At 40.5% G+C, this 13307-nt stretch overlaps 1 protein-coding gene across 5 annotated transcripts in view; it reads left to right on the top strand.

Annotated features, from left to right (window-relative positions):
• The window catches only part of ELN (elastin), an 82152-nt gene that overhangs the window by 53342 nt on the left and 15503 nt on the right, over nucleotides 1-13307 (top strand). For 4 of the 5 annotated variants that reach the window (XM_039346256.1, XM_039346254.1, XM_039346257.1 and 1 more), the window contains 6 exons: nucleotides 431-493; nucleotides 1045-1089; nucleotides 1697-1795; nucleotides 2831-2896; nucleotides 8142-8336; nucleotides 11611-11661. In XM_039346256.1, the coding sequence (XP_039202190.1) occupies nucleotides 431-493; nucleotides 1045-1089; nucleotides 1697-1795; nucleotides 2831-2896; nucleotides 8142-8336; nucleotides 11611-11661 (519 nt within the window). The remainder of the gene's footprint in view (nucleotides 1-430; nucleotides 494-1044; nucleotides 1090-1696; nucleotides 1796-2830; nucleotides 2897-8141; nucleotides 8337-11610; nucleotides 11662-13307) is intronic. The other variant, XM_039346258.1, reaches the window with a different exon arrangement.

Raw genomic sequence — 13307 nt, 5'->3', positions numbered from 1 at the left:
GGAATTGTGGTTTTGGATAGGAGGCAGAATTGAAAATTATCTGCAAATCTCCTGAGCCTGCTGCCTACAGAATGACAAGTATAAGAGTGGAATGAAATTAGATCTAGTTCCGTAATTAGATGCAGAACAGCCTTTCCCCATCCTGTACCTTCCAGCTGCCTTGGGATTATGGTTGTAGAAGTCTAATACATTTGGAAAGGACTGGGTTGGGGAAGGTATACAAATATTAGGAACTAAGAGATCTCTGTCTCTCTAAGACAACAGGGATGAATTGAAGGAGACATAATCCCACTTACCAATATGTGGGAGGTGTTTTTATCAAGAAGAGCCCCAATGTCTTATTTTCCCTTCAATTTTCTTTATATTTTGTATTAGACAAAAATATTAATACCTATTCTCAAGCAGATCTGCCTTCTCTATGTGGTTTTAGGTGGGGCAGCTGGTGCATATGCTGGAGGACTTGGAGGGAAACCTGGCTATCCAACGGGTACAGGTAAATGTCTTTGTGCGTTTGGCTAAAGGTCAGACAAGAGTGTTAGCAAAGCCCTTCCTGTCTTACTGTCTTACAGCTCAGGGCAAATTTGGCATTGTGACATAGTTACAGAATGCCAGGGGTGTGAGGCGCCTGTAGCCATCCAGATTTTGCTGAATGATGGTGTTTTCCACTGTATCTGTAAAGGAATTTAGAGATGACCTTGGAAGGTATGAAAGAATATTTAAGGATGGACTTGGTGAAGCAATTACACAGTCGAGAGATTAAAGCCAGTAGAAGGGAAAGAAAATAAAACTCAGATGACTCTGTCTTGATTTTGTTCATCAGAATATAGAACAGAGAGGAACTGAGGGGTCCTGGGTGCTCTCTAAACTTGATTGTTTTCTTGCAGATGTTTCATTACCAAACTAGTAAGGCACCACAGCTAGTAGGAAATGGAGCTTGCTCTCATTTTATACCCTAGTGACAGGGCATCAGACAGGGCAAGCCACTAGAATAAAAAATGAAAGCAAACCCCACAAAAATGCCTGAGGTTCTGCTTTATTCTGCAGGTGTAGGAGCTCAGGCTGCTGCTGCTAAGGCAGCCGCAAAATATGGTAAGTAACAAACCAGAAAGAACCATCAGCATTTTTGCAGTACGTACTCAAAATTCACCCTGCAGGATTTCCAGGTTGAATAAATATTTAATGTTTTAGAACCTATGCAACCTCTGTGGTCCCTAGGGCTCCTAATCATAATTGTTAAATTACAACTTTAAAAAACATGGCTAAATCTCAAATATCTATATTATCACATGAGACCTCATGAGACTTTAGCCATTTTAAAATTATCTTTATTTTTTATTTGTTTGTTCATACTTTCTTGAACCCACAATATCATCCAAGAGTATCCACTGCCTAAACAAGTCACTGAACTTCTGTCACCTAAAGAATATTTGCTCTAATTCTTAATATTTTTGGAATAAAGTGCCTTAATAGTACTTTCTTGGCTATAAAAAAGGAGATGTTCTTCTATGGAATTCAATCCTGCAGAGAACCTTTCTTTTCAGATCTTGAGATCCACAGTAACTCGAGGTTGGGGAACATGAAGGTCAAATGTCTTAGGTGGATTATGACGGGATTAGAAATATTTGCCCTTCATTCTGCTGGGAGTCAAAATACTAGGAATTTTGGCCAATATGCATCCCTCCTTTTCTCTCACAAGGTGCTGGACTTCTGCCTGGAGCAGGCACCATCCCTGGAGTTGGGACCCTTGGTGGAGGAGGGTTGTTGCCTGGTGCTGGTGGTGTTCCAGGAGGAATAGGTAATTTCCTATATATTGGAAAGATATATCAAATATGTCTTGCTGGATCCCTGCCTGAGAATAAGGACAGTTCATTATGGGCTACCATGATGTCAATAAAACTAAGATGAATAAAATTAAGATCTATATTGCCCAAATTCTGCCCCTACCTACTGGAGGCCGATTCACTCTCAGATATTATAAGTCAGCTATGAAGAAGATGGCCATGTCCAACTTTCATTATCCTTGGCACCTTGGCTAGGGCTGATGCATGTCCAGCAAAATTGGAGGGCCATTGCTTCTCTCTCCCTCATCTAAAAACATAGAGTGCATCTGAACTGATCCAGAACTAGCTGGTCATTAGGAGTCATCCTCACCTTGCCTTGAAGTTCCATCACAGAAGTGGATAAGCCCAGCCATACTTGGAAATCAGAGCTCAGCAGAAAGACCCTGGACTCATAAACCTTGTGGAGGCTGAAGCATTCTGTGAGTGCATGTGGGCATTCCTGAGACCCAAGTTGATGTGATCAATGATTAGTGAAGCAGGTATTATAACTGAAACATAATGGAGATGTATATACAGGAAGTACGATAGGAATAGGCCAAGCCTAGCTTCTAGCTAGCTGCATCCTACTAGGAAGGAAGTCCAAGATAATATCTTTGTATGTGTCCCTGAGAGAAAGCTAGATGGAAATGACTGCAGATTAACAAAGAGGGGGACACATTAAACATTAACTCTCCCTCTATATCCTATGCCCTTTATGGTCAGTAGAGTATGGAGCGCTGAAGAGCCTATGGCATTGGATTTGGAGGTCCAACAAGACTTTGGGTATCGCTCTGATTTAGATGGCTATGGGAATATATGCAGGCATAAGGCTCATTTAGCCCAACTAAATGTGCTCCCCACAATCATGCTACTTCCGCCACCACAGCCATGACTTTCTGAAATCCACTCCTCCATGATCCAGATAGAGTAGGAACATCTTTTCTTGTTGGCATCAGCACCCCAAAGGTAATAAGACAAGTAAACTTCTCCCATCTTTTTTTTTCCTTCAGGTGCCGGTGGACCAGCGGTAGCAGCAGGCATAGCTGCCAAAGTAGCTGCTAAAGCAGCAGCTTATGGTGAGTTGGTTCATCTTCTTTAGATATGCTTGAACTAGAATTGAAGCTGGAACTGAAGCTGAAGTAAATTTGGGAGGATAAAGAACGTACAGACTAAATTAAATAAGGCAGCAAGAATCTTCTATGGAATAACTTAGAATTGGCAGAGAAAAAGGAAATTCTCTTGCTTTAAGCTTAATTTTGACTTCACTGACACATCCATGTTGTTTTCTTGGAAACAGGATGAAAATGGTGTATCATTTATCTTCCAGTGGTATTTTTCTTCTTTTTTTTCCTTTTTCTTTATTTATTTCTCACATTTCTGAGCAGCCTGTCTCCCTAAAAAAAAAGACTTTTTACTTCCTAGTCCAATCTTCAACTTTGGGATTTCCTGGTGATGGGCCATCTAAGTTCTTATCAGGCCCAACCCTATCTGAGATCGGCTGAGGTCACCCAAATGTTGCCATCTGCTTTAACAAAAACTGGCAGAAAGGTGCAGTTTGGAGAAAGGAAATATGGGGAGAGGCCTGATTCTTCTGCACTTGTTACTGCTCCTTTGGGGTCTTTTCACCTGAGGCTTTGTGAATTGACTGTAACAAACATGCCTTCATGCATGGAGGAACTAGGCACAGGAAGAAGGAACCCTTCCTCTGCCTTCAGTCCTTCCTTCTGTCCTCAAAAATGTTACCTCTCTTCTCCTTGTTTAGATACTGGACAAACCATGTTAACTCTTCCAAACTTTCTACCTAGACTTAACAGCTAGCTAATCTCTCTTTCTTTCTTGGAGTGATCTGATATGATTGTTGAGTTTGGGGTGGCAATTTTTGTTCTGGTCTTTGTGGGACCAGGATGCTAAGCTTCATGGTCGCTTCTTGTGTTCCTCAAAAAAAAAAAAAAAAAAGAATCTGAGATAGGGAGGAAAGTCACATGGATAGCTTCAAATAAATTAGTGTAGTATCAAACAGGATGGATTTTGAGCATCTCCTCTTTAGGTACTAAATACTGCATCTTTCCTAGGTGCACCTGATCTGCTCTCCTGAGAGCTTAGGAATTGTAGTATATTGGTTGCTGTCACTTTTTCCTGGACTGTCTCAGCCTGTCATCTGTTTTTTATTGAAGAAGTGAGTTGGCAATGGGGAGTCAAGCAGTTGAAGGAATTTAAGGAAACCACAGCACCGTCTAGTTTCACCAAGCAAGATAGTGAGATTGTACACTATTTTCCAGTCCCTGAAGTTCTGCTCAAATGTCCATCCTGCATTAAAATCAAGGGACAGGAGCACCAGCTCTGATGTGTTTTTCCTTTGGTGCGCCTCATCTGTGGCTTTTGGGCTCAAGGTAAAAGTCAGAAACAAATGTGTAACATGGGTCCTGAGCTATCTTGAAATCCAACACTTCAGCCCAGAAAGCCTTCCTTCCCTTCCCTGTTTTTACTGCCTCTGCAGTTGCCATTTTTACAAAGGATGAATTACCTAGGTTTGATTAGATGTACAAGTTGAATGTTCCAGGCACTGTGATGTTCTATCTTCTCTATTCATTTTTTTAGCTATATATAAAATTTTTATTAAATGTTGAACAGAAAAAAAAACAAAATTACATTTTGAAAGATAGAAAAGTAAAGAAAAGCAATAAATAAATGGAAAGAGTGCAAAGAAAAGAGTCATAAAGAAGTGGCTTCTAATTCTAGTTTTTAGGTTAGGTTACTAGCTTACAATATAACTTCCTTCGTTCTATAGCAGTGTTTCTCAACCTTGACAATTTTAAGGCATGTGGACTTAACTCCAAGAATTCCACAGCCAGCAATGCTGGCTGTGGAATTCTGGGAATTGAAGTCCACATGCCTTAAAATTGTCAAGGTTGAGAAACACTGTTCTATAGTCTGCCCTTTGGGGAAGGAAGTGAAAGAATATGGGCTTTAGTTACATAATGGGAGAAAGAAGAAAGATTTTAAGTGAGTGGGTTGTTGCTAGATAGGTCCTGCTGCCTAGTTATGATAGCAGCTTGATTTCTCCATTGGATTTTGAGACATCATTTTCATTTTTACAAGAAAGGCAGAAACATAATTTCCAATGGAAGAATAATTTCCAATGGAAGAATAAAATAGTGCTCATCTTTTGTTCCATTATCTTACACACAGCTTCACTGCATTTATTAATGTTTTTTATTTTTTTACACATGAACTGAGCAGTGTCGGAAAGAATGGGAAAGGTTTTTTTGAAACCATTCATTGTATTAGTCAGTGTATTACCCAGTGGTAGTTGCGGTGAAAGTCTGGATTTTTCTATTGATTTCTATGGGCAGCCTTTATTTCTCCTCAGAAGTGGAGGTGAGGCGTGGGTGGAATTCAAATGTGTTGAAAGCGGAGTCACCTTGAGCATCACTCTTTCCTTTTCCATGTCTATGACTCAGCCCTGTCAGTGACAGGAAAGAGGCTGCCATCTAGTGGATCATTCTGGCTACAACATGTATATCATTCCATGCAATGTTTTGAACTTCCTAGCTAGGCCAACCGGCTGCTCAAGCAGGAAACCCTATACAATTCCAGACAAGTGGCTTTCCAGACTCTTCTTAAAAGCCTCCAGTGATGGAGCACCCATAACTTCTGAAGGCAAGCCATTCTACTAGTTAATTGTTCTCAATGTTAGGAAATTTCTCCTTAGTCCTAGGTTGCGTCTCTTCTTAATTAGTTTCCATCCGTTGTTTCTTACCCTGCCTTCTGGTGCTTTGGAAAATAGATTGACCCCCCCCCCTCTTCTTTGTGGCAGCTCCTCCTAGTAAAATAGAAGAAAATAGAAGAATAGGCTTGTGGTGGTCACAGGGTAGCTTGAAGGTACAATGATCTACCATTCTTCATGTGTCAAGAACTATTCAGATAACAGGTAGAAAGAGCATCATGGGGTAGTGCAGTGGTTAGAATGCAGTATTGCAGGCTGATTCTGCTGACTGCCAGGGGTTTGATCCTCATCTTTGACTCAGCCTTCCATCCTTCTGAGGTGGGTAAAATGAGGACCCAGATTGTTGGGGGCAATAGGCTGACTCTGTAAACCACTTAGAGAGGGCTGTAAAGCACTGTGAAGCAGTATATAAGTCTAAGTACTATTGCTATTGCTATCTTTTCCAACCAACAAATTGTATTAAAAACCATAAGCTTTTAATAATCAGTAACTTCCCATCATGACAGACCCTCTTTGAAGCAGGAAGTTTTCATCTCTGTACTTTTGGGGATTCAGCAGCAGCGCTAAATATTCATTCAGGAAATATTATATTTATTTTATGATTACAACCTCACCATCAGTGAATTAGGTAGTGGCAAAAGCTGAAATTACTGCTTATGCAGCAGTAAATAAAATAATTATTATTAAATTAATAGGATTCTATTTATAACAAGAGGAGTTCTACCTAGGCAGCAGCACTTAGTGGTTCTTGAAGTCAGAAACTGAAGTAGGCTGTGGTTGGCACTGACATGGGAAATCCCAGGACTGTGGTTAGACTGTGAAGTAAAAAAAAAAGAAAGTTTTCCTGTACAACGACAATGATAGTGCCCACTTCCAGATAACTGCCAAGAAAATTTAACTATGACGTTATTAAAAGTCAAGCTCAGCTGAAAGCATACTTTCCCTCTTTTAATATATTAATTATTATAATTACTATTACAATAATTATAGCATTGCAGATGGATGGTTCTGTGGTATAGGGCTTAAAGAGTTTGCATGAACTGTAAAGTTGCCATTCTCCAGAAAAACAAGTCATAGTTTCAAATTGTTCTTGGCACCATCCTTATCATGGATAGTGATGATAGTAACCTCCCTAGTTAGAAGCACCAATTACCACCTTTTAACTCTTTTCTGGACACAAACAACTTAGTTACAGTACTTCATGTTCTGGTGTCCTCATATGTTTAAACTACTATAATGCAATATTTGGAAGACCTGAAGGACCAGGTTTGGGATAGATTCACCTGGAGAAAATCTGGTCATTCTGAGTTGATTTAATGGCACATAAACAAAACAATGCACAGGGTGGGGGGGAGACACAATTCCTACAGTAGGATGTCCCTGTTAGAGTCTTAGTTTCTCCTTTAAATGGCTGCTGTAAGAAAAGTTTTGATGTCATTTTTGTTCTCTCCCATACTTCAAAATTAAACATTATTATAAACTTAGTTATGGTTAGTACTGGTATTTTTATTACTGATTGTAAAATGCATTAAATGTGTAACATTGGGAAGTACCATATAGTTTTATTAAATGCAATATACTACAAATTACTATACTGCAGATACTCCTTGATTTACAACCATTTGAAATTACAGTGGTATTGAAAAAAGTTACTTACTATTGGTTCCCACACTTATAACAGTTGCAGCATCCCCAGGGTCATGTGATCAAAATCTGAGTGCTTGACAACTGGCAACCATTTACAATGGTTGCAGCATCCAAGGAATATGTGATCATCATTTCTGACTTTCCCAAGGGCCTCTCACAAGCAAAATCCACTGGGGAAACCAGATCTGCTTATTGACACACAATTCACTGAATAAGTGCAGTGATTGACATAACAACCATGGCAAAAGTCGTAAAATTGGGTAGCATGACTCATTTAACAACTGCCTTGCTTATCAGTGGAAATTTTAGTCCCAATTGTAGTTATAAGTGAAGGACTATCTGTAAAACTTTTTCCTTTTTGCATAGCCTTTGATAACTTGATGCAGTCCAAATATGCTTGAGTACAATTCCTATTAACCCAGCTAATAGTAAACATGTCAGCTACGGATGAATGGAATTATACTCTTTCTAAAAGTTATACATATATTATAGTGTCAGCCTCAGGAAGACTGACCTAATGAACAAGTGGCTAAAGTTCTGAATTTAAGTGATCTGGAAATTTCCTAAATCACAGGTTACTATCCTAACCACTGTGCTATTCTGGCCTTCCACCCACGAATCCTTCCATTTCTTTGTGGTTTGAGGATGGCAAAGCTAGTAAACTACCCACAGAGATTACCATTATCATACTACCATTTCACCCACCAGCCTTTTATGGCTAATTGTGTATATTTGTGTGTATTTATTTCTTTATTGTCCATCAATGGAAGTTTCTGAAAAAAAGCATTTTTCTGCAATTAACGTTTTCTGTTCTCCTCTGCTGTTCTAATAAATTAATGCTAATTATTGGTCTGGAACTAACCAATATTGGTCAACATTCAAGAGATTCATGACTCCCTTCTCCCAATTCCAGTCTGTACCCTTTATGGCTTTCTTTCTCTTTGCAGGTGGCAGACCTGTCCCTGGAGCTGGAGTGGGTGGTATCGGCGTTGGTCTTCCAGGAGTCCCTGGAACTGGAGTGGGTGGTATCGGCGGTCTTCCAGGAGTTCCTGGAATTGGAGTTGGTGGTCTTCCTGGTATTGGTGGACTTCCAGGACTTGCACCTGGAGTTGGAGTAGGCCCAGGAGGAGTTGGTGTGGGAGGTAAGTTGTTTAGGGGAAGAGAAAGAAGAGATGAAACCGGAGTTTGCTTCTGTATCCCAAATAGTCAATCCCATTTAGTCCAACAGCTCTCAATTATAAACTTGTTCACTGGCTTTAAACATATATATATATATATATATTCATTGCTTTTAGGTTATATCACCAAGTAGGGGGTCCAATGGGCAGAAGTGCAATAGCAATAGCACTTAGATTATATACCGCTTCATAGTGCTTTACAGCCCTTTCTAAGCAATTTAAAGAGTCACCATATTGCCCCCAACAATCTGGGTCCTCATTTTACCGACCTCGGAAGAATGGAAAACTGAGTCAACCTTCAGCTGGTCAGGATCGAACTCCTGGCAGTGAGCTCAATTAGCCCGCAATACTGCATTCTAACTATTGCACCACCACAGCACCTAGAATACTAGCAAACACACCCATACTGTGTGGCATATGTGAACAGAGGGCAGGGGATATCTGCTCAAATAGCAGTATCTATCTCAACAGCACCAGGTAATCACAGTCATTCTGATCCTAGTAACTGAAGCAGAAACCTAATTTTAACATCCACATAAGGAGCAGAGCTGAACCCACCACCCCTTATTTATTCTTCCTCCATCCTGACACCAAAGACACTTCCATGCTGCTTCAGTCCCTGCTCCTCATCTTTTCAAAAGCAGTTTGGGATTGTTGTCTATCAGCTGATCTTAAAAAGCTGAGAAGGAGCAGGAAAGCTTATGAGCCATCTGGGTACTCTCCAAGTGCTGAGTAAGAGAGTGCAAAGAACATTGTTTGGCTTCACAATGCCACAGGTGCTGGAGTAATAAAAGTCCCTTCCCACATCCCCATGCCTTGCAAAAGGGAAAAAGAAAAAATTATTAGACTCTGTCTTGACCAGGAACCCACTGAGTGGAACAGAAAAGAAAGCAAAACAGTCAAACTATTAATCATGTTTACTTCCTTTTCCTGCATTGTTATAAGGCAGGTAAGAATTGAAAGCTATCAGAGGCAGAGGTGTGCAGTCTTTCAATCCAAAGCCGAAAAGTCAGACATCCTCAAATCCTTCACTCAAATGCAGCCACTGTGTAATCGGGGGGGGGGGGGTTCCCAAATTCTTCAGCTCATTGACCCCTTTGTGAAGTTTCAGATTGTTTATTGACTCCTGAACATTAATTATATGAAAATAATTTAAGAAATACTACTTTAATTAATACAGTAATGGTACAAATTATCATCACACATTTTCTGCTTTAGATACTATACAAATACTGCCCACCTCTATTTGAAGCAACACAATCAGTTCAGGCTGTATTTGACAATAGGATCATCAGAGATTGTGTGTCTTTGCCCGATTTTATGCCAAAATACCTGAGCAGTAGATACAAGAGCAGTGTTCTTAAATTGTTTGACCCAATTACCAGTTTTTCCCAGTCTCAAATAGTGTCATCACCCCCGCTCCCAAAACTATATTTTACGCAAGCATATAGGCAGCAGAAACTCAACTCAACTTGTTTCAACTCAGAAACAAGCAAATTGCTCCATAAACCACAGGATGTGCCCAGTTAAAGAACTACAGTATTAGAGGGACCTGAAATGTAGCTACTTTAAAAAAAAAAAAAAAACCCTGCAAATAGAAAGCTTTATTGACTTTAGCTCCTGAACGGGGAGGCAAGGTGAGACGAAGAGTTTCACCAATTGGACAACCTGCCACTTGTGCTTTAAAAATGGGCTGCAAAATGGAAGTCTAGTAGACCTAATGCTTTGAAGTGTGCTGCGGCTGAGTGTGAAATTAATTGGCTCAGCAGGCAAACACAGCAGACAGCGTGGGAAGAGCTTCCTCTGAATCCAGTTCTGGATTGGCAGAAAATGAGGTTGACTGGAATTAAAAACCTTTTGATACGACAAATTGAACAAGAAGGCCCTCTGTCCCTGTCCGTTCTTGTTTTAATGTTAAAATTACATCCCACCCACTTTCTGTATTACTCCATTTTCTTGCAATGCAGTACAGCACCAGCAGCACCCCACATTTTAAGATTAGTGTCTGATTCACTTCCTGCTGGCCTCTGTCCTTTGTTATAAGCATATACACTCACATACAAGGACATGAAAGATACCTTTACCTAAGTCCCCATGTGAGGTAACAGCAAATGAATCAGCCATGTGGGGAAAAGAGGAAATGACAAACCACGTTTTGGAACGATCACGTTCGTTGAATACCACAATGTAAAGAATGCATGCACGAAGCAGTGATTTTCTAGGGAAGAATGAAATCGCACATGGATAAATTAAATAATACAGTTTTGAGAATTTATATGCCGATGGTCCTCGACTTACAACCACAACTGAGCCCAAAATTTCTGTTGCTAAGTGAGACCTTTGCTAAGTGAATTTTGCCCCATTTCATGACCTTCCTTGCCACAGTTGTTAAATGAATCACTGCAGTTGTTAAATTAGTCACACAGTTATGAAGTGAATCTGGCTTCCCCATTGACTTTGCTTGTCAGAAGGTCGCAAAAGGGGATCACATGATCCCAGGACACTGCAGCCGTCATAAATATGAGTCAGTTGTCAAGCATCCAAATTTTGATCACGTGACCATGATGATGCTACAATAGCCGTAAGTGTGAAAAACGGGCATAAGTCACTTTTTCCAGTGCCATTGTAACTTCGAACGGTCACTAATGAACTATTGTAAGTTGAGGACTACTTGTATTCTATGGCCAATAAAAAGAATAGGATATCAGTAAAAAGCTTACCTTACTACAATACTGTATTTTAATTAAAGCGCGCCTGGGACTTTTCCTCTCCAGTGCTCAGGTTACGAGTGGCCAGAGCCCAAATGAGCAAGGGAACTCATCTTCCTCTGTTGCCACCCCCTTCTCTTCACTCCCTACCTGGGTGTCTGTTAAAGGGAGCTTCTGGACAGGAAGTAAAGTTTGACAAAGCAAAAATGGTGGCTGGGAAGGTCTCATCTCCCTTACACAACTGGACCGCTTCCAGTTTTAACCAAGCCAGGCTGATTTAACTGCCCAGCACCAGCTAAGCTTTTGCTGATGCCAGCAAAACTTTCAGAATAAATTGTTTCATCTCCTTCCCTTTGGCCCCAAGGGTACATTTCCATTACAGTATTTCTTAAAATAAGGGTAAGATTAAAATGAGGGTAATGTCAGTTTTGCATTATTATCACAGCAAGGTGGAAGACTATATTTGAAATGCATTACGTTTCTATTATTAAGCTATACCTCCTGTTTCTTCTCTTGCTTGAATCTGCAAGGAGTGAGTCCAGCATTAGCAGCAGCTGCTGCCGCTAAAGCAGCAAAATACGGTATGTCTCCCAATTATTTGAGAGCTCTTTATTGAGGGGGAGGGTAGCTGTAGCAAACTCAAGGCAGGCAGATATCATTGCAGTGCACATTGTAGGATTGGGCCCTCCATTCTGCTCTCTCTCTCTCTCTCTCTCTCTCTCCCTCCCTCCCTCCCTCCCTTTCTCTCACCATTAAAGTAGTTCCTGGGATGGGCAAATTTGTACTTAGTAAGTGTGCCCATCTTAGTGACATCTCAGAAGCTAGAGGGCAAGTAGGTAAATCAGCATGAAGTTACAACTACTACTGAAAACAAGATGCTGCAATATTGTCAAACAGAGAGTTGAAGTCCATGCATCTTAGATTATGAGGTTGAGAAACGTCAATCTGTGCAGTACAGCAGAGAACAGAGAAATATTTTGGTGGGGAAAACTAGGAGGAGATTTTGAGTTTCTGCTTTCTGACAGCAGTAAGATTTAATGCAGCACGCCTGGTGCCCTACCTAGAGTATGTTTGAAATCAGGAAAGGTTTCAATTCTTAACACTTTCCCTAGTTATCTAGCCAAAACAAAACTAGAAATTATACTTTGAATTTTCCCCCTCTAACCCTAAGTTATGCAAAATAAAATTTAGAAAATCAAATTGACTTTCTTAACATGTGCAAGTTGCAAGATTCAGGCTTTCCAGGCAGAACGTGGATTGAATGAATGCCCAGATATATCCTAAGTCTACTTATACAGGAAGTAGTTGCTATATGCAGTGATACTTCTGTGATCTGTAGAGGAGGGAAGGGGCGTTATGTGGATTTTTATCTAGGAATCACCTCTCCAGGACAGAGAGAGAGCGTGATTGGTTCAAGGAGTCCCAGTTAACTGTGTGCTTAAAATGGGATTAGAAGTCATGGTATCCTGATTTGTAGCCTGGTGCCTTAAACCACTATATCAAACAGGCTCATACATCAAACTGACACATACAATATATAAAAGGGCACAGTGGTGGGATTCAAATATGTGAACAACTGGTTCTCTGTGTGGATGCCACTTCCGGAAATCTATTCTGGGCTTGGGCAACAAAAAATTACCTACCGGTTCTGCCGAAGTGGTGCGAACCAGCTGAATCCCACCACTGGAAGGGCAGCAATGAGATTAATGAAAATATTGAGGAATAAAACACATCTTTTGAATCAGTGAAACCCCCCCCCCCCAAAAAAAAGTGACTGAGCAGAATTGTCATAGAAAAGAATTATTCACATAGAAAGTCATCCATAAAAAGGATAAGCCTGTGCATCCCACCAATCCCTGTTCCCCAAACAGAGGCACTGTGCCTGTGCATCCCACAAATCTGAGGGACAGAGTGATGAGCCAACAAACACAGCCTGTGAAACCTCCCTCGAACTTTGTGTCACTGCCTGCATGAGGAAACATGTCCATGAATAGAATCCTGTATGTGATGGGATTACAGAATGAGCATGGAGAGATTAGTGCTTTGGGAACCACAATCTAATATAGACTGTTTTTGCTCTAATGTGATCATTAGATAGTAGCATGCAGGCAATTCTCTCCTGAGTCTGTCCTGATGATCAGCAGCATTGATGTTGCATGGATTTTCTGAATAAGTATGGCTGGTAGGCAAGTACTTTGGTGAATCTTCTTTGAATTCCCACCAAGTT

The sequence above is a fragment of the Crotalus tigris genome, unplaced genomic scaffold (assembly GCF_016545835.1).
Source record: "Crotalus tigris isolate CLP2741 ecotype Arizona unplaced genomic scaffold, ASM1654583v1 scf7180000017987.690289119674:8195010, whole genome shotgun sequence".
NCBI lineage: Eukaryota > Metazoa > Chordata > Lepidosauria > Squamata > Viperidae > Crotalus > Crotalus tigris.
Note: the sequence above shows the minus strand (reverse complement) of the source record. Positions and strands in the feature narration are given on the sequence as shown.